The 19,545-nt window shown below is 46.2% G+C and overlaps 1 protein-coding gene across 1 annotated transcript; it reads right to left on the bottom strand.

Annotated features, from left to right (window-relative positions):
- Nucleotides 1–720: 720 nt before the first annotated feature.
- Nucleotides 721–9,605, bottom strand: LOC148815420 (uncharacterized). The gene is made up of 6 exons (XM_088905758.1): nt 9,514–9,605; nt 9,010–9,158; nt 8,715–8,835; nt 7,854–8,042; nt 7,467–7,616; nt 721–1,199 (listed from the first exon to the last, which is right to left on the bottom strand). The coding sequence occupies exons 1-6, from the start codon at nt 9,595–9,597 to the stop codon at nt 1,104–1,106; spliced, it is 789 nt and encodes a 262-aa protein (XP_088761884.1). The 5' UTR covers nt 9,598–9,605; the 3' UTR covers nt 721–1,103.
- Nucleotides 9,606–19,545: the final 9,940 nt, after the last annotated feature.

Consider the following 19,545-nt stretch of genomic DNA (forward strand, 5'->3'; position numbering starts at 1 on the left):
GCTAATAATGAAACATATCTAGTCTCTTTCCACAGTAGCTTAGTCCCACTTTTGTGCATGAATGGATTAGCTAAAATGCTACTATGTTTCTGGGGGAGCATCACTGATTGGTCTTTTCCAGTGGCCCTAAACAGGGATGTAAGTTGAGGCTGTGACTGGAGTCTTCAAGGCCTTTCACTCTCTTAACCCTAAACCACTCCAGTGTAATGTTTGTTTCCATAATGTGTGGGTGCAAAGCACTTGGTCTTAACTTTCTATTACATCCCTAACCATGTTGACTGGGTGCTTTCAGTTTTTTACAGCTGAGTTCATCTTCATGGTTGAATCCTCACCTGAGGTTTAGCTCAAGTTCAGGTGTAATACTTCATTGCTGTAACTAGTTGAGTGGGATGTGGTTTGGTGAACTTGTACAATTTCAAATGCAGTTGCCATCTGAATACCTGCAACACATGCCACAAAAATAACACCTATTAGTACTTTACTGAGTTGTGTGTGTATTTGTAATCATGTGAACCAGTATTGCGTACAATCATCTCAACTGTGACTTTTTTTCAGCTGATTATATTTTTATTTCTGTACTTGTGAGCAGTTTTTCCATTTATCTTTCCTAATGTAAATTTAAACTTTTAAAGTAGGCTGAGTATGTAACAATTGCTGATACAATGTCATTAAGACATTTGTTTTTGCAAAAGATCATTACCAACTGCAACAATATGGTTAGATAGATAGATACTTTATTGATCCCGTGAGGCAAATTGCAGTGCAACAGCAGCTTAACACACACAACACAGCCACAGTGTAACGAATTATATAATAATAGTACAATACAATACAAGAGTTACTCACAGTCCGGACACACAAGAACAAACTAGAACAGAACAGTACACAGAAAATCGTATCACACATATGAATATAAATATAGATGTAACTATAGATATAAATGTATTGCACAGGTCCCTGGCATATATTGCACAAAAAGTGGTTGTAAATGGGAAAAAGAAAGAGAACAGATGTAGCAGTAGATGTGTAGATGCGTTTAGTCCAGAAACAGGTCACTGTCGATGTTGCCTCTGCCAAGACGCAAGGTGGATGCGTTGTACAGTCTAATGGCAGAAGGCAAGAATGACCTCCTGTAGCGCTCCCTGTCGCACCGTGGATGAATCAGTCAATTGCTGAACGTGCTCTTCATTCCTGCAAGCCTGTCATAGAGGGGATGGGAGAAGTTGTCCATGATGGCCTCTAGTTTGGACATCATTCTCCTCTCAGCCACTACCTCCAAGGACATACAGTACATACAGTACTTTTGACCACACATTGTGCACAGAAGTGACTCCTGTTTCCATACACGAAGGTAAAGGTCATACAGTAGATTTGTTGTTGCCCTTTAGGATTTTCAGTACTTAAATTGGGCCCCTGAACAGTGCAGGACAATCACTTGAACCTGAGAATGTATCTGGTCACTCTTTACGGTTTGGGCTGATTCCAGAGCAAAATCTTTGTTGTAACAGACGGCACATTTGAAATGAAGCATTACTAGTGGTACAGTTTTTATATAGCATCTCCTGATTTAAATGTTACTTAACTATATATCCTAACATTTGCTTTATAATTTTTCCCACATTATCTTATCTCGTTCTAGTTCTACCCGTCTGTGCTCAGCTTTCTGACCACTAGGTGGCACTGCTGCTTGGCTGACTGGCCTCTTGATAGACTTATCAGGGATCTTCAAAAAAGCTTTGATATTTTTAATGAGAAACATGAAAAACAGACAATAGATTAAAAATCCTCAAATTTGCTGCTGCCTTTTTAACAGTTTTCTTGTTAAGTCAAAATTTGTGACAACCATAATCACACAATTAATGGTTGTATAAAACTATCAGGGATATTTAACAAAGCTCTATGTTTTTAAACATATTGAGGAAAAGGGCCCCTGATCTCATGGAATGGCTCCAGATTGCTTGTGCTATAGAGGCAATTTTGTTCAGCCACAATTATTCCAAACGCCAGTGCTGATGGTTAATGTGAACATTGTCTCTGAACAACCAGAGAGTGCTAATTCAGGGTCTGGGGTATATTCTTCCCAAACACCTTTGAGTACCACTGAAATATTTCTACCCAAAGTTTATAGAACTTGGGGCAGAGCCTTCAGAAGATCTGCACCTGTCACATAAAGGAGAAACAGATATATCTTCAATTTAATTTGAGATTTTAGTCAAATTAGTTTTAAAATAATGCAGTTGACCTATGACCTTCTGTTGCAATATCTGGTGTCTAACATTATTAGAGCACCAGTGGATATTGTTCTAACCCTCGTTAGTTCCTGACATCAGGTGTCCTTCAGGAGATTAACAGACAGCTCTGTGTGCCTTGAAAAGCAGGAAACAAACTGTGATATTAGTTGTCTAGAGATGTGAGGTCATTGCACAAGATTGTAGAACAGATCAGCTCTTGTAAATCGATCATAGAACAGCTCAGATTTTCAAATTGAGAACATCTTGCTTAACAACGTGTCTGACCTGTAAATAAAAAAGCATGTTTGTGAGAGGTCAACACTGTGGGATATTCTGCCTGAACCTCAGCAGTGAGCTAGTGAAGTCTCTGTTGATCCCATTTGAGAGCTGGTCCTCAGTTCTACTGGACTGATGTCAGGAGAAAAGGTCTTGTCTCATCCCAGCAGCTCCCCAAATAAGCTCACAAATATAGAATTGACTGTGGCTTTGAACTGCATATAGAACTAATGGTGGCTTACAATGAGCTGAACAGCTGTACAAGTCACTGACCAAGTCACTAAAAGGAAATATCTTGGGTAAATAATATTACAATTTTTATTTTTTAATTAAATATTTTGCTTTCTTGTTCCATGTTAACAGACAATATGTGACAATGTTACTGCAGCAGAAAAAAAATGCAGATCAGGGGGAATTTCAAGCTTTTCAAGAATGATGAACAGCAATGGCACTTTGTGGCAAATCTCTGTGTCCTTTGTGCGAACACTCTTACCGAAAGAGTGCAATGTGAAAAGCTTTTGCATGTGTAAAGTATAGAAAGTGCCTGTGTATGTTGACTTTCTCTTTTGCAATACTTTAAATGGGATTATTATATGATATTTTAGCCTATAAAATAACTCGACCTACAGTGTATATGTGCATGTATAAGACTCTTGTAAAACACATTGTGCGAAAGAATTAATTGATATTGATACTCTCCATGGTTACACAAACAAAAGGTGGTGTCAGAGGTTATATCAGTTTGAATGGAAAGAGCCTCTCTGGAGTATGTATCAGTAAGACACTGTGTTCAAGCAGCAGCCAGGTAAGACTACAGCAGACGTGTATCATTCAGCTGGTGAGCATAAAGCATGTTAGATGAGTGACACCTGCAGGAAAAGGAAACCTGTTTGCAAGAGGGAATTCTTTTCCTTTCTACAAAAAGGCGCCCTGGAAGACATACTATTCTGTACAGTTGTTGAACACATTCCATTCTGAAGCACAGGTGAGCTGTGTATTGGGCCGAGTGCAGTTTAGTTTCTGCCATAAACCCTCAGATGGAGGAGATGGATAGAAATGTCCAAGTTACAACACCCAGCTCTACTTGGGAGCCTCGTTTACTAACTCCCGAGTAACAGGGCTCTATGCAGCTGATGTTTGAAAAAAATGCTCCTTTGCTACAGTACTTGTTATGATCCCCGCTTCCCTGTTGCCTAGACCACGCTGAATTAGGCAACCTACCGGATCACTAATTCACCACCACACCACCATCTCATTATACACTGAAGCACAGTCTTCCCTGACCTCCTCGCTCGGTGTCCATGTGAGCTTTATTATTGCTTTTCGCTCGTCTCGTTTACACCTCTTCGGCTTGGAACTGCTTGTCTCTGTTGGACCTGCGGCTTCTGGATTGCGGAAAGTACACTCCTCGGTTTCGGACTCCCGGCTTTCTGCTTTGAACGATGGCTCTCGGGTCCCGGCTTTGATTTAGGATTACTGGCTTCCCCGTCTGATTTCGTTTTTTCGAATTGCGGAAAAGATTGGTTGCAGGATTATTTTCCAGCTCCCGCATTTATATTTTATAATGTAAAATATTATATTAATTTTATATTTTAGTATTTTATAGTTTATATTTTAGTTTCGGTTTTATTAGCTGGACTCGTAACACTACTTTGAATTGGAATTGAATGAACTGAGTCTTTATTACATCTGTTGTTAAGTAGGATTCTTTAATGGTCTTCATCCTCCCTCTGCCTAATTAATTCAGACTGAGACCAGTGAGGTGTCTGCTGTAGATGAGGCTGCAGTTACATGGGGGATGGGAGATGGGTGTGACTTTATTAATGAACAAGTAATAGGTTTATTCCATACTGAAAAAAGAAGAAAGAGAACACAACGTTTCGGCCGTGGAGCCTTCTTCAGGTGAGTCTTTATTAATTATCAATCACATGGGAGACTCCTGGGAAAAAAACTATAGTTGCTGCTGGAAGAGGTGTTAGTGGGGCCAGTAGGGGGCGCTCACCCTGCGGTCTGTGTGGGTCCTAATGCCCCAGAATAGTGACAGAGGTGCCGTCCTTCGGATGAGACATAAAAGTGAGATCCTGACTCTCTGTGGTCATTAAAAATCCCAGGGTGTTTCTCGAAAAGAGAAGGGGTGTTACCCCTGTGTCCTGGCCAAATTTCCCCCTGGCCTTTACCCATCATGGGCTCCTAATAATCCCCATCTCTGAACTGGCTTCATCACTCTGTTCTCCTCCCCACTGAGAGCTGGTGTGTGGGGAGGACTGGCGCATCATCCAGGTGGGGCTGCACACTGGTGGTGGTGGAGGGGATCCCCATTACCTGTAAAGCGCTTTGAGTGGAGTGTCCAGAAATATATATATTTATTTATAAGTGTAAGCAATTATTACTATTATTATTATTATTATTATTATTATTATTATTATAGGCTAGGCTGAAGTAGTAGGTCTTCAGTCTGGATATGAATCCTGACATATGGGGTGAGAGACTGTTCCATAAGCTAGGGGCCCTGTAACTAAAGTCTTTACAGCCAACTGTTATTTTATTAATATGTGAAGAAGACCTGCGTTCTGTGAACTAAGCAGGCGATTTGGATGGTATACATTAATAAGTCCATTAGATAGACAGGTGTCTGACCTCTGAGAGACTTGTAAGTACGTAGAAGGATTTTGAAGTCCACCCTGTACCTGACAGGAAGCCAATGAAGAGAGCTAAGTATGGGGGTTATATAGTCGTACTTTCTGCTCCTAGTAACAATTCTAGCTGCTGCATTCTGAATTCGCTGTAAGGTATTGAAAGATTGGAGGGTGCTCCCTGATAGTAGGGCATTGCAGTAGTCTAACCTGCTGTTACAAGAACATGTATTAATTTCTCTGTGTCTTGAGTGGAGAGAAACTGCCTTAGTTTTGCAATATTTCTTAACTATAGGAAGCATGTTTTAGATACTGTTTTAACATGAGAGTTAAACGAGAGCCTTGTGTCTACTATGATGCCCAGGTTACGTGCAGAGTCTTTCAGGCAAATTTTTAAATCCTCTGAGTTCAGTGCTGAAGTTATAGTAGTCCTGTCAGTATTGTTGCCTCTACACAATAGAACCTCAGTTGAGTAACAAAAAGTTTTCACACATCCTAGTCTTTATTTCATTAGTGCAATTAACTAAAGTGATAATAGAAGAGTTGCCATTTGAGTGTCACCAGAATATGAATGAAAGTTAATATTATGTTTTCGTATTTTCCGACCTAGCGGCAGCATGCAAAGAGAGAACCATACTGGTCCCAGCACTGATCTCTGTGGTACCCCAAATTGAACTTGTGACATTGACGAAGCAGTACAATTATTAGACATTTGAACATAGTGAAAACGCTGAGTTAAATATGAAGTAAACCAATTAAGGACGTTTCCACATAAGCCAACCTCAGACTCAAGCCTGTGATCAAAAGTTTGAGACAGGCCTGTAGTTGTTAAGAACTTGTCGGTCCAAATTTGGCTTCTTAAGGAGCGGTCTAACAACCGCTACCTTAAATTGATCAGGTACAACGCCTGATGCGAGGGACATGTTCATCATACTAATTATAGGTCCTGCCAGTACTTCGAGGGAATCTTTGACTAGCTGAGTGGGGATGGGATCTACCAGGGGGTCTGTACACTAAAAGAATGTATGTAGATGATTCAGGAGCTATTTTAAGGAGCATTGCTTCAAATGTGTGAAAGTCATTAAATAGTTTTTAATTCATTTCTTAGAGACTCACTGAAGATGACTGCTAGGCCACCTCCATGCCCTGAGCAACAAGCTTTCTACAAAAACGTTTCGCCATTAAATTTCCCCCTGGCCTTTACCATTAGGTGAGACTTCAACTACAGGAATAGTGTCAGTGGGTCAAAGCCAGGTTTCCGTTAGTAGGCACAGGTCAGAGTTGGTGTCAAGCACCATATCATTAACCAGAACTGATTTGTTGCCTAGTGAGCGAACATTTAACAGGGAGCATTTTATGGTAGTTTCATGTTTTAACTGATTTAGGTTTACCAGTGGAATGGAGATTAAATTGTCAATACAGGAGCCCCTAAAGGAACGTCTGAATTCTAATCTAGGTCTAGTGATAGTTGCAATACTCTGTCTATTCACACTCCTATCTGGTTCTGGATAGAAATGTGATTGATGGGATGCCGTGTGGTAGAGAACCTGGGTTGGTACAGGAGGTGAACTAGAGCTGGGAGTACAGACAGCACACGATTTTAGATCACATGGCTGAGGCCTGGTTGGTGCTCTTAGTAGTCAAGCAAGCAGCTTCTCTGCTATATTTTGGGATAGAATTAATGATCCCTTCTGGTTAAGCTGGAGACCATCCCGTTTATAAAAGCCATTCCCAAAAAATGTCCCAACTATTAATTAAGGTTATTCTATTGTATGCACACCAAGTCTCTATCCAGCGATTTAGGGAGTACAGCCTACTATAGGGCACGTCCCCTCTGTATAGGATTGGTAAGGGACCAGACACAATTAAATTCCGACATTTTTCTTTGTGCTCTTTTGCACATAGAAATGAAGCTGCTCTTATACCCCTTGGATTGTTGGTACTTTATATCATTAGTTCCAGTGTGAACAACCAAGGTGGAGACTTAATTGCTGGAAAATGTCTAGTTTTGCCTCAATGTCAGAAACTCAGGCCCCAGGGAGGCATTTTACAGAGACCACTGCATTGTGATGGTTAGGATTTCTAACATTCCTGATTATCGAGTTGTCAATTATGACACATCCTTTGACACATCCTTGATAGTAACCCTCTGAATGTTTAGATTTCCAGGCTACAAGCTCATACTGACTGTACGGTTGTTTTTCTTCACCAATTGCAAAGCTGGTCAAACACTGGATAGGTGACAAGTATCATTATCAAAGAAGGACATGAGAAAACCCACAGTCCCACAGGCTGAGCCAAGCCAGCGGCAGCTCTGTGTCTTTACCTGGATGACCTCTGGGCTGGGGTCAGTCAGGTTCAGCAGCACGCTGACCAGGGAGCTGTGGACCTCTTTGTTGAGCCGGGCTTTGTCAGAGCCCAGCCTGACCAGCTGCCCCAGCAGAACCACTGTGGCTCTGCGGACCTCCGGGCTCTCCTGTAACACAGACACAGGACAAGAGAGAAACTTTACACACAGACACGCACAAACTGTCACCACGTATTTTCTCCTCTCAGGTCTGGAGTCTAAGCCCACTGTCACTGTAGCTCAAAGGACAAACACTGTAATCATGGATATCCAATTGATTACAATTAAAAACGTTATATTTAAATTTAATAGACAAAAACGACAAATGACACAATATTTGAATAAAGAACATCCTAAAAAACTTACACTTTCCAGGCAGGGCCTGGCTCTACAGTACACAAAGGGCACCAGTGCTTTGGCTTGACTCTTGTCTGCGATGGACAGGACACTGATCAAGCCCAGTAGAGCCCGCAGAACAACTGACTCAGCTGGGGTCTCCTGCTCTGTCAGGGCTGAGCTCTGAGCTGCCAACTGCTCCTCTGTGTGTCTGTAGAGCTGAAGACAGGAGGACACCAGTCGGCCTTCATTCCCAGTACTGCTGGGACAAGGGTTACACTGAGGGAGGGTCATGCTGGTCGCTGCTGGTCAGCAGAAGGGACAGCTAAAACTGACGTGCTAGCCAGCCACATCTGAAGATAATTGTCCACCACGCCCGCCTCAGGGGGTTCAAGCTACACAAGCCCTTGGTCTGTCAGCGCTCAGGAACTCGGTCCTAAACTCTCGAGCTTCTCCCTGACTTCCGAGTTTGCTCCTCGGATACTGGCCCCTAGCTTCACCCTGTCTTTGTTGTCTAGATTACCCTCTTGTGCTTGTGTGCTGTGTCTGTCTGTTTACAGACTGTGCTTATTACCATCAGCTCTGAGTTTGGAGTTTGCTGTGTGCTGAGCCTCTGTGTTCACCCAGCTTTGATCTGGCCTGTTCTGGATGTGGTTTTGGGCTGCTGGTCTGCACCACGCTTTTCTGTGCTCGCCAGCCTGTCCCTGTGCTGCAAACAGGGAGCTGTTTGCTCACACAGCCGCTTGCCTGCTTGCTGGTGTCTCTCTGCCTGCTATTGGGCTGCGACATATTACAGGGAGACAGTACCTCCGTGCTGTAGCTGTCAGCTGTCTGACTATCTGTCCTCTGCTCAGTTAGAAACACCAGCAGATAGGCTCTATAGTCACTTACATCCAGTTCTGCATCATCCACCTTCATGTCCCTCATCAGGCCGAGATGATCAGCCAGGTGCTTCACGGTCTCCGAGACCACCTGGTTGGTACTGAGGACCTGCCACACCTCCGGGAGTGAGCTGCAAAACACACCCCCGAGTCAGCCTCACACCCCCCACCTGTGAGTGCAGGGCTCTGCATTCACACCCATTCTCAGAGCTAAAATACACAAACACTGACGCCACAACACAGTGCAGTTGTTGTGATGCTTTTATCATTGCAAAGAGCCTCTCACTGTTAGAATTGTGCTCTACCTCTCAGAGGGAGATGTGAGGGTCAGTAGGGACTGGATGGTCTGTCTGAGGTCTTGTGCAGCCAGATATAATATCCCCTCCCTCAAGCTCTCTTTCAAGCTGTCATCCAGAGTGTAACCACTGCCGAAGAATTGCAGAAGGTCAAGAGCCTACAGGAAACAAGAACAGCAGGTCAATCTCAGACAGATCACATGAGCTCTGTTACACTGACTGTTGAAGTTGTCCACTACTGCCCCTTTGCTGCAGTTCTCACTGCTGTCTTCAGAGACAGGACACAGGACCATGTCACTAGGTGTGAACAAAGCAGTCATTTTTCTGAATACTTCTGGAACAGTGTTTCCCAAAAGATAAAAACACAACTGTATTGATCAATAGCAAAACAGTTTCCCTTCCAATCACTTCTCACAGACTATCTGTTCTCCGATTCACAGTGAGAGGATACGGCTTGTCCAGAGCATCCATGTGGGAAAACAGCAGACAGGCGGCTGCGTCACACACACTGACCATCATTGTCTCCAGGAGCTCGGCCTTGGCAGAGAAGTTGGGAGCTCCGGAGGGACTGGCGCTGCGCACTGCCTGTGCAATCATGCAAACACTGCGGCACAGGCTCAGTCAGACACTGGGCTCCTGCAGGGGGACACACAGCAGCTCACTCACTGACAGCCCAGACGCCACCTCACCACCTCACCTCCACCAGCCCTGGACTGTGATGGACACTCACAGCCTGGACAGCCTCGGACACTGTATCCCTGTGTCCTCCTCCCCATAACAATCCCATCAGGTTCAAGTATAATTAACAATTTCTACCCAGACACTGCAGGAAAGTAGCAGAACAAATAAGGAAGAACTTTTGCCTGAGGGTTGTTACGAATACCTCCCTGCGTTACAGACGCACATTACAGAATGTAGCAGTGGTTGAATACACTCTTCAGACAGGAGCTGTGAGGTTCACTCTGTCAGGTCTCTTGTTCTCAAAGGAGGACATGTTGCCTACCTTAGTGGTGACATGGGGTCTCAGTCTCTCCATAAAGTCAGTGTCCATTCTCTGCAGTAGATCCTCTGCAGGTGCTTTAAGTGCAACGTGCCCATAGCACAGAATCAGGGCACAGGTGAAATCACTCTGTAGTAACAAGCATGACAATCCACATCAAGGTGCTGAAACTTAGGATGCAGTACACCTACCCCAGAGCCCTGCTCATTGCAGGGGAAGGCTGGGTCAGTCAGCTGGGTCTCCAGTCTCTTCAGCACAGACAGCACCACATCCAGGTGCACACTGGCACACAGCCCCATCAGCACTGCCAGATCCTGGGACACCAGACAGGCATCAGAGCACTCTTATAACACCTACAAGGGCATCATGCACACTCTTTCACGGACTGCTGTTCTAATGCCATGTTAAAATGAGCCGAGTCATCAATATCCGTTCAACTGAATGAATAAGGGCTTCAGCAGTCAGATACACGGCACTTCAGTGTTGCCATGAGCTGTGGAGAGGGGTAGATCACAGCACTGAGCTGCTGTCATTGATGAGGCTCCTGAGGGCTTCACCCCTCAGACAGACACTCTTACTGACTACTGTAACGTCTTTCTGTGCAGGTGAGCGGGCTGCTGTCCCCATTACCTGGACGTGCACCATGGTCAGGAGCTGCTCCAGCTGGGATTCCAGCACTGGTCTGGCCTTCGGCACTGCTGCCTCCACAAGCACACTCAGACTCTGAAAGAAGAGCACGTTGGAGTCAAGCTGGAGAGGCACTGCTGCTTCATCAAGAGGCCTCACTCTCTCACTGTATGCAATAACACGTTAGCATTAGGATATTGGTAGTTTGATCACACACAAAAATCTGACAGAAAAGGATAACGCCTCCCCTGGACTCTACTCCTGGCAGATCCACCTTGTTCACACCCTTCACAATCACATGGGGCACCACAGACCATAATCATCACTGGAGCTTGTGGACAAAGGGACACTGGGAAAGTGCTACTAGAGATTGTTTGAATCAAAATCCATTTTCTAAAAGAAACGGCCCTCGCAATCCACAACCTGTACACCTAAAGGCCCATCATCGGTCACAGGCCTACCTTGTTGATTCTGGAGTAGCTGACGTCCAGCTCAGCTGCATACAGTGGCTGGAAGGCCTGTAAAACTGCTGGCAGCTCACACTGAAACTTCTCCTCAGGGAGCAGGCAGCACATAGCTGCCAGGGCCAAGACAATGGCCGCCGTCACCTTCAGACAGAGCAAGACACAAACACCATCATCCTCAAGGAAAGGATTCAGTCACAGGAAAGCAAACTTGTCTAAAACCACAGACAGTTAAAACAGCTTTGAGCAATGAATAAAACCTGCTTCATAAGTGCACCCTATTCAACTTTGCTTACTGTGATCTGAACCCTGGACCCTGATACCCTTCCCTAATACCTGCATGGACATATCTTTTCTTTGCATTCAAGTCCATTCTTTCCTGCAGAACATCTGAGAAATCAAGATGATTAATAAGATGTCAAATAACCTACACTGGATTAAAGATCCCATACCTTTGGCTCAGAAGACGGCAGCCATCTGTGCACTACATCAAAACTTATCATGACCTGGCTTGAACAGTCCTGAACACACTGCCCAGGACCCTGCAATTTCGCCCAGCTCTCGTACAGGCCTTCTAATGCTGACAACACAAGAGAGGAACAGCCTGCTACACTCCTCAGCTACATCAAAGCAGTCCTGTAGCTCAGTGGGAAGAGGTTTGAACAGGCCTTGTCAGTGGATTGCCAGTGGAACCAAGCATTGATAACAACTGTCCCCCTAAATGAGACAGCTTGCACACTTACCAAAAGCCATCATTGCCTTCATTTTATTAGTCACAGCAAGGGGGAGAACAGGCACCAGCAGGTCCAGAAGTCTCACAGTATCCCTTGCAATGTCACGACCTTCAAAGAAAACACATTTCACAGTGGGTAGGGACCAAGGCTCATGATTACACTGGAGACTCAGCAGCGGGATGAGTAACAAACACTGAGCCTTCATAATAAGCTCATTTTTCAGGGCTTGAATGGACAGATACGAGCAGTATCATGAAGTTCGAAATACAGCACAGTAAAAAATCTGGAATTTATCTGTGCAGATCACACCCCATTAGCAGCACAGAACTTACTGCAGTTGCAGGAGATATCTCCTACTGCATACAGCAGCGCGTGGTGAGGGAGCACACCGGGCTGGAAGAAGGACAGCACCGTATCCATGGTACTGTTGTAGTAGTCTCTCACCACACAAACGACAATGTTGCTGGCTGGCTGTTGCCAGTCAGGCAGCCATTTCTGAAACAACAGTAAAAAGAGATCAGAGTGTCTTGGGAGTCGATGGTATTGGAGTTGAAGCAGCAGCTTGGATCAAGCCAATGAACACACAAGGTAACACACAACGATTTGCTTCCATTAGATGCATCAATGTGTGCTACAGGCAAGGAAACAGACCACAGCACTGCAGCAAGACATCAGTTCGATAGGCAGGAATTAAAGGGGTTTACATACCGGTGACATAGTCATCTCATTCAAGGCCATCGAGACGGTGCTCTTGGCCAAGGACTCATCCAGATGCTGCGCAGATGTTTTGTGCAGCAGCTTCTCCACTGCCTGGAGGACAGCAGAGCGATGGGCAGTTGTCACCTAGAGCAGGGAAGAACCAAAGCCAGGGGTGAGACTGCTGCTCTCATCACAGCACCAAGAGTGTCTGTTCAAAGGCTTCTCCTTCAGGGCCAGTCAGCCTGGCCAACAGGCACTGAGTGTGAAACAGCAGAACCACCCCAGCTCACCACACGAGGGAGTGGAAACGCACAGAGAAACCCCAGGCTTCCACTCAAGCACATCTGTCAAGATGACAACACGTTAGGGCTTATCTTCTGACCTCTAGTTGTAAGAAACAGCAGACAGTATCTTGGAGCACACTGGGCTCCTGATTAGAGTGCGTTTGCAACGAGTATGTCAGGAGGTGTGTAGGGAGCTCCTTCATGTTACCTGGGGGCTCTCGAGGAATCCCAGGATGACTGGCAGTGTCCCCTGGTGTTCCTCTGCAGGAGGGAGAGCAGCTCTTCTACCAGGTGCTTCCCAGATTCCTCATCAGCGCTGCTCATTCCCTCCAGAACAGCCAGGACCTCATCTACAGCAGACACACAGAAAGGGGAAACACTGGTGTCGCCGCAGCACAGACTTCTAGGCAGAAAACTCTGAAACCGACCTGTTGTCTGAGGGACCTAAAACCCTACTGACACATGTCTGAGAATTATAGAGATCAAAATGATTATTGATGCACAGCCCATAAAAGCTGGGACTCTTTCACCCCGGACAGTTTTCCAGCAGAGAGGAATACAGATCTGCTCTAAGGGCAGGAGGCTTCAGAGTGCAGGGTTTTGTTTTCGTCTCCTTTTCAGATCAGTGGTCCTGAATAACAGCTGCAGCCACTGGGACTTCTTAACCCTTTAGAGCCCACAAAGAGAGCTGCTCTCTGGGTCACATCAGTCCTGTTAGCAGCTGCTCCTCAGCAAACAGAGGATCTCAGTGTTGAAGAAGAATCAGGGCAGCAGCTCTGCTCCCAGGTGGAGAACCTCCTTCTGCTGCTCTAAGGGGATTAGAGCCCCTAATTCAGCTTCTCTCACACCCAGTCAAAACGACTTGGACAGATCTTCATAAATATACATTTGCTTTTCCCAAATTTACACTTAAATGTAAATGAAAGAATAATTGCAGTACATCACTCAGACACAGCTCATTTCATAACCACTGTGAATTACTCATTTTGAACACTTTCAATAGTTTCATGCCTTACATGGATGTTAGTCTTCTTACAAATACTCTCATACTAAATTATTTTATTTAAATCTTATTATTTTAGCTTATATTTTTTATCTATTTTTGCTCAAATCATCATTTAGTTGAAAAGATGAAGAGACTGCTGTTGCTTTCCCTGCCTCGAGCTGAGGAGACCTGCAGGGTGACAGTGAGGAGCCCCTCAGGTCAGTCAGAGCTGAGCCCAGGGATGGGGTCCCAGTGGAAAGGGAAGCCAGGAGTCAGTGTGTGGGGGGACTGGCTTCAGGGGGCACTGGTCTAGATCCAGCTGTGTCATACCTGGCCCGGGGCACTGGCAGCCTGTGCGCTGCACACAGGAGGAGAACCACTTCACCCTGCTGGGCTCACAGCTGCACTCCTTCGGGCTCATCTTGGACCTGTCAGTCAGCCAGTAGAACAGCACAGTGAAGCAGGGAGCTGGGCGGCGCTTCTCACACACTGGGAGTCAAGGTACTGCTGACAGGCCAGCAGCAGACCCACTAGACACCACAGAACTCTCTCTAACCAGCTGGTCCTACTGGAATACAACCCAACAAAATGAAGGGCAGACACGGGATATTGAGAACACAAGCAAATTCTTCACATCAGTGAAAGCAGAGACAGGAACAGAAGCAGCAATGAATTCCTGTTCAGATCTGCACTCTGGGCTTTAATAAAACTCCAGCAGGTTAAGAGCTTTTAACGCCCTCTCACTGAACACCGTGTTAACACAATAACAGCTCGATCTGCCCAGGAGAAACAGGTCAAGAACAATCGGATCTGCGATACCGAGCCTCGGCAGGTCCCTACCTAGTCCGTAAAACACCAGGATCTTCAGTGAAAAGACAGAAGATTGACAAGCCTTGTCGAGCTGAAGTGTTTTCTTCGCTACGAGCATCAGCGCTGAGCGACTCAGCAGCACCGGAGCGCTTTCCCGGACCGGAATTGTTGCGTCACAATCCCGATGTGACGACGTCACGCTCATGTTTAATAAGTCATTATAATCACTATATTTAATTGTAAAATTACAATTTTATATGCTTTCTGATTTTTCCCAACTCTATCAACAGAAGTACTGATTGTCTGATTTCCAAAGTGTCAGCCGGAAAGTTTCAGAAAACACGGAGCGCAGCGTCTTGCTCACGAAATGACGCCAGACACCACTTCCTCCCTCCATCCAGACTCGCCTCTCCCTCCTCTCTCACACGACTCGCTCATCAGGGCTTTTACTGTCACTCCAGTCTCCTGCCAGACCTCTCCCAGACACAGCCTGCTCATTAGTCCTCCTGTGATCTAGACTCGCCCTGCAGATCTGCTCTCCGGCTCCTCCTCATGTTCACTCCGCTCGCTCACGCACAGACCTTGTGCTCTAAACAGTCCGCAACAACACATCTGGTCTTGAAGCAGCTCGTCTTGCAGCGCCCTGCAGCAGCGCCACGGTGTGTGACGCCCTGCGGCCGGGAGCAGCAGAGACCCGTCGCTGGGCCGCAGGAGGTTCGAGACTGACGGTCCTGCAGACCCGCTGGTTCGGGGCAGCTGGAGCCCCTGATCTCTCTCCCTGCGCCCCTCTTCCTCTGAGGAGGCGCTCTCTCTCTCCCCGCCTGTCCCTGGCGCTGTGCTGCACTGGGCTCTGCTCCAGGCCGCGGGGATGAGCAGGGTCCCGGGGCTCAGCAGCGCCTCCCGGCTGCAGACGAGGCTGGCGGGACTCCCGGGCTGAGCTCGGTCCAGTTACCGGCGGGCCTGCGGTGCCGAACAGCGAACAGGACCGAGCAGCCCCGCTCCCTCTCATAGCGGCGGAGCGGGGCTGCAGGTCTGCCCTCGGCAATTCTCCGCAGTGTGACAAGAGGCAGAGAGCCGCGCCTCAGGAGCCCCACACGCCTCCACAGGGATCAGCCGCAGGGAGACGATCGCTCCTCCGACACACAGCCGCTCACAAATAACGGCAGCCGCGAGCCGGAGTTTGAGGAGGCGGAGACGCCGAGCGCTCGGAGCTGCGACTGAGCCAATCAGAAGCCGCGATCAGCAGGGGGCGGGGCCTGAATGAAGAACAAGATACAGTAGGAATATTTTATATTATTAATATAATAATAAAACAGTTGCCTATGACAATACTTGTCAGATACACCTCAGTTCAGCTGGAGCCATTTCTGCGTGAAACAGCTTGTTTCCTGTCTTCATGACAACTTGTCCACGACATTCTGGATGAAATGAAAAAAACTGAAGTTTAAACGGTTTTTTCCTCATTTGACTGAAACCCAAATAGCTGGAGGTTTAACAGCAGGATATGCAACATGTGTTTCTTCCAAGCGGTCGTTTTCCTTCTGCTTCTAAAACCAACTGAACTTTGAGAATTTTTCTTCTCAGTACATTCATTTCACCAGAAGAGTAGTATCAAAAATCGGCTGCACATAAAATGAGCATTTCTGTCAGAACTCGTCAGTTTAACCTACTGCTGAACAGGCAAAGTAAGCTTTCCTGCAGGCAGTCACTTTGAAGATTCAAGATTTTTTATTGGCCATATACAACAAGTGTGTTGGAATGCCTACTCGTTCAGCTGTACCCAGTAACAGTGGAGGAAAAAGAATTAACAAACAGACATGGACAATACATTTAGACACTAGACGTTATAACACAGCCAAGACAGGACATAGTGCAAACAGTGCAGTACCTTAAAGTGCAGGTGCTAATTTGAGCTGTTTATGATGCGGACTGCTTGGGGGAAGAAATTGTTTTTGAATCTACTGGTCAGTGTTCTGACACTGCGATACCTCCTACCAGAACCCAGGGGTGAAACCAGATTGTGGCCAGTTTAGGTCCCAGTTTCTGTGAGACACCCCCAGACTGTCCTGATCTGAGTCTCCTGTGGGACGGGTGGTGACTCGAGTTCGGCAGCAGAGCAGCTGTGTGCTGGGCTGATTCCTTACCTTGGCCTCGGTCTGGTTTAAAGCCCTCAAGCCCAGAACAGACACACTGACGGTCACACGCAGCTGGAGAACTGCAAACACTATCAGACCGATATCCAGTCCCTGCAAAAGCATCTGGAGACAAAGAGAAGGAGACCGTGAAGGAAGCTGAGGTCAGCCTCACACACTGTGAGCTGCAGGTGAGGCTCTCCAGGCCTGCTTCTGGTGAGCCCTGCTGTAGCTCAGCCCCAGTCCTGCTCCTGGATACCCAGGGCGTCGGTGAGGTTTCCAGGGGTCTTCGAAGCAGCAGCTCCTGAAGAGCTGGAAGAAGCGGTAAAACTGGTCCAATTAAGTCAATAATGAGCTAATTGAGGTCACTGAAAGTCCAGCTGGACTGAAATCCTGCAGACACACAGGACTGGGGACCCTGGTCACAGGCTTTCATTCCTGCTGAGCTCTTAATGTATCAGTGGAGCCGTTTGCTGAGCTGATCAGCTGAGACTCCAAGTTAGCTCTTTGATCGAACATCTACAGCCCTTTAAGCACCTGAAAAGGGGAGTAAAACACCAAACGAAAGAACAAAGACAGACAGAGAGAAGCAGCGAAAGGCAGGTGGATTTTGTCCTGATCAGTTTTGGGGACCAGATTCTGGCTGAGAAACTTGATCCTTTGTTATATCAATGTTGTAGCAGAGCTTGCAGTTCCGTTATTTTAGGAATTTCTGATTATGGAAACGTCTGTCCATTTTCACTTCATCCAAATTAGGGTCACAGGGAGCTTGAACCTGTCCCAGCAAGCAAGACGCCTGTCAGGATACACCCTGGACAGGACACTAGTCCACTGCAGGGCAGACTCACACAAAGACAAACACAGACACGCACATGCTCAAACACACTCACAGACACAAACACAATCAAACACACTCACAGACACGGACACGCTCAAACACACACACACTCAAACACACACTCACAGACACACACAGACACGGACACGCTCAAACACACACTCACAGACACACAAATACACGCACATGCTCACACACTCACAGACACGGACACACTCAAACACACACTCACAATCACACACACTCTCACACACACTCACAGACACACACATACATGCACACACTTAAACATGTCACAAAGAATTTTCCCAGAAGCCAATTAACCTACCTGTACATTTTAGGACTGTGGGGGGTGGGGGGTGGGAATGGAGCACCTTGAGGAAACCCACACAAACACTGAGGGAAAATGCAAACTCCACACAGACCACAGCTCCAGAGTTGAACCCTGGGCCCCAACACTGTGAGGCAGCAAAGCTGTATTTAATTTAAAATCATTTAAGTATTTTGAACAGTAAAGGTGAATATACATCCACACCCAGGCACACAGTACTCACTTGTATCTGTATCCACAGAGCTGTGCTGCAGACAGTATTTACAGTCTTTCCTCACAGCTAACGAGACATGAGACACATTAATGTTTAGTGCACATGCCAGAAAAAGATTCATGTCAATGATTAGCTCTTGAAACATCAATCTGAGCAATCTGGTATCAGATTTAATGTCAATCCAATGTGTTTTATACAACCAAACTGACCTAATCATTGAATTAACAGCTCAAATTCTAGGGCTGGTTGACACAGGCCCGAGAGAGAGGAAACACTCTGGTGGAGAAGCTGTCCTCACCTCCAGATATAATGAACATCCTCAGCTGAGACACTGACTGTGTGGGTGTAGAAACTTTCACTGGCACTGATCGCAAGAGTGGGCATGTTCCCCTTGGTGCCCCTGTTTGGCTGCTGTGTGTCTCTCAGGCTGGTCTCCAGTCCCTGGTGGCAGCACTGGGCCCCACCTTTCCTGTGAAGCGCTTGCTGAAAATGTGAGGCAGGTGAAAAGAGTTCTTCCCATTCACATGATTCTTATCATTTATGCAGCAATAACACAGAGAGGGACAGGAGCTGTGCTGCACCAGATTCTTCTAGGAGGAAAACTCTCAGCCAAGGTATTGTACCAGTCAGAGGGACTGAACTGCTCGCCCTACTAGTTCCGTCATTCTCACCAGGATCTGCTCCTGGGGACTGCTCACCCACACGCTGCCTGACACTGTTCCACTGGGGCTGGGGGTCCTAACAATGTCAACGTAGTTTACAGGCATGTTCTTGCAGATGAGAACCCCTCCATCACCTCATGCATCAGGTCACCTGTGTCTTAAGCAAGACATCCCAGTGATTCTCTCAACGTTAGTGTGCCAGTCCAGATTTAAAAGTGACGAGTGCCTGAGGTTTGATCTGGAGCTCATACAGGACTGTGCCACAGTCACATAATTTACAGTCTGCCTTGGATCTCGATTTACTGATCTGAGTAGATCTCACAGATCTCGATTTACTGATCTGGCCTCACTTGTGAGTTTCGGTTCAGTGCTGTAGGGGTTCAGGCAGGTGTTCAGGCGAAGACCTTCAAGCTTGTGGTGGTGGAATATCTGTTCCAGTGTGGGCTGACCATGAAAGACCTGCTTTGATACGATTGGAGACATAAGACTTCAAATCAGCTTTCTAGATGAAGTGAAAAACAACTGAGCACAACCTGGAGTGAATGGAACCTTTCTGAGCTTCTGTACTACCATTTATTTTAATGATGGTGCTCGTTATCAAATAAAACTGAAAAAAAATAAATGAACAAAACATCTGATTCAGCATAATCATGTCCGATGTAATAAAGTTTATAAAGTGTTAACATCATTAGAGATGAGGCAAGAACATTTCAAATAGGATCCTGAACAGTGATCCCAGCAGAAACAAATACAACTCAAATCTCC

This window comes from Atractosteus spatula, chromosome 25 (assembly GCF_055471065.1).
Source record: "Atractosteus spatula isolate fAtrSpa1 chromosome 25, fAtrSpa1.hap1, whole genome shotgun sequence".
Lineage (NCBI taxonomy): Eukaryota > Metazoa > Chordata > Actinopteri > Semionotiformes > Lepisosteidae > Atractosteus > Atractosteus spatula.

Bases quoted from the DNA above. Each gene is read 5' to 3' on its own strand.
- LOC148815420 (XM_088905758.1), bottom strand. From the start codon at position 9,597: ATGATTGCACAGGCAGTGCGCAGCGCCAGTCCCTCCGGAGCTCCCAAC. The intron at 9,159-9,513 runs GTCAGTGTGTGT...TGTTTCCTGTAG, and splicing joins AGCTCCTGGAGACAATGATG to GCTCTTGACCTTCTGCAATT. The intron at 7,617-7,853 runs GTAAGTTTTTTA...TCTGTGTTACAG, and splicing joins CCAGGCCCTGCCTGGAAAGT to GAGAGCCCGGAGGTCCGCAG.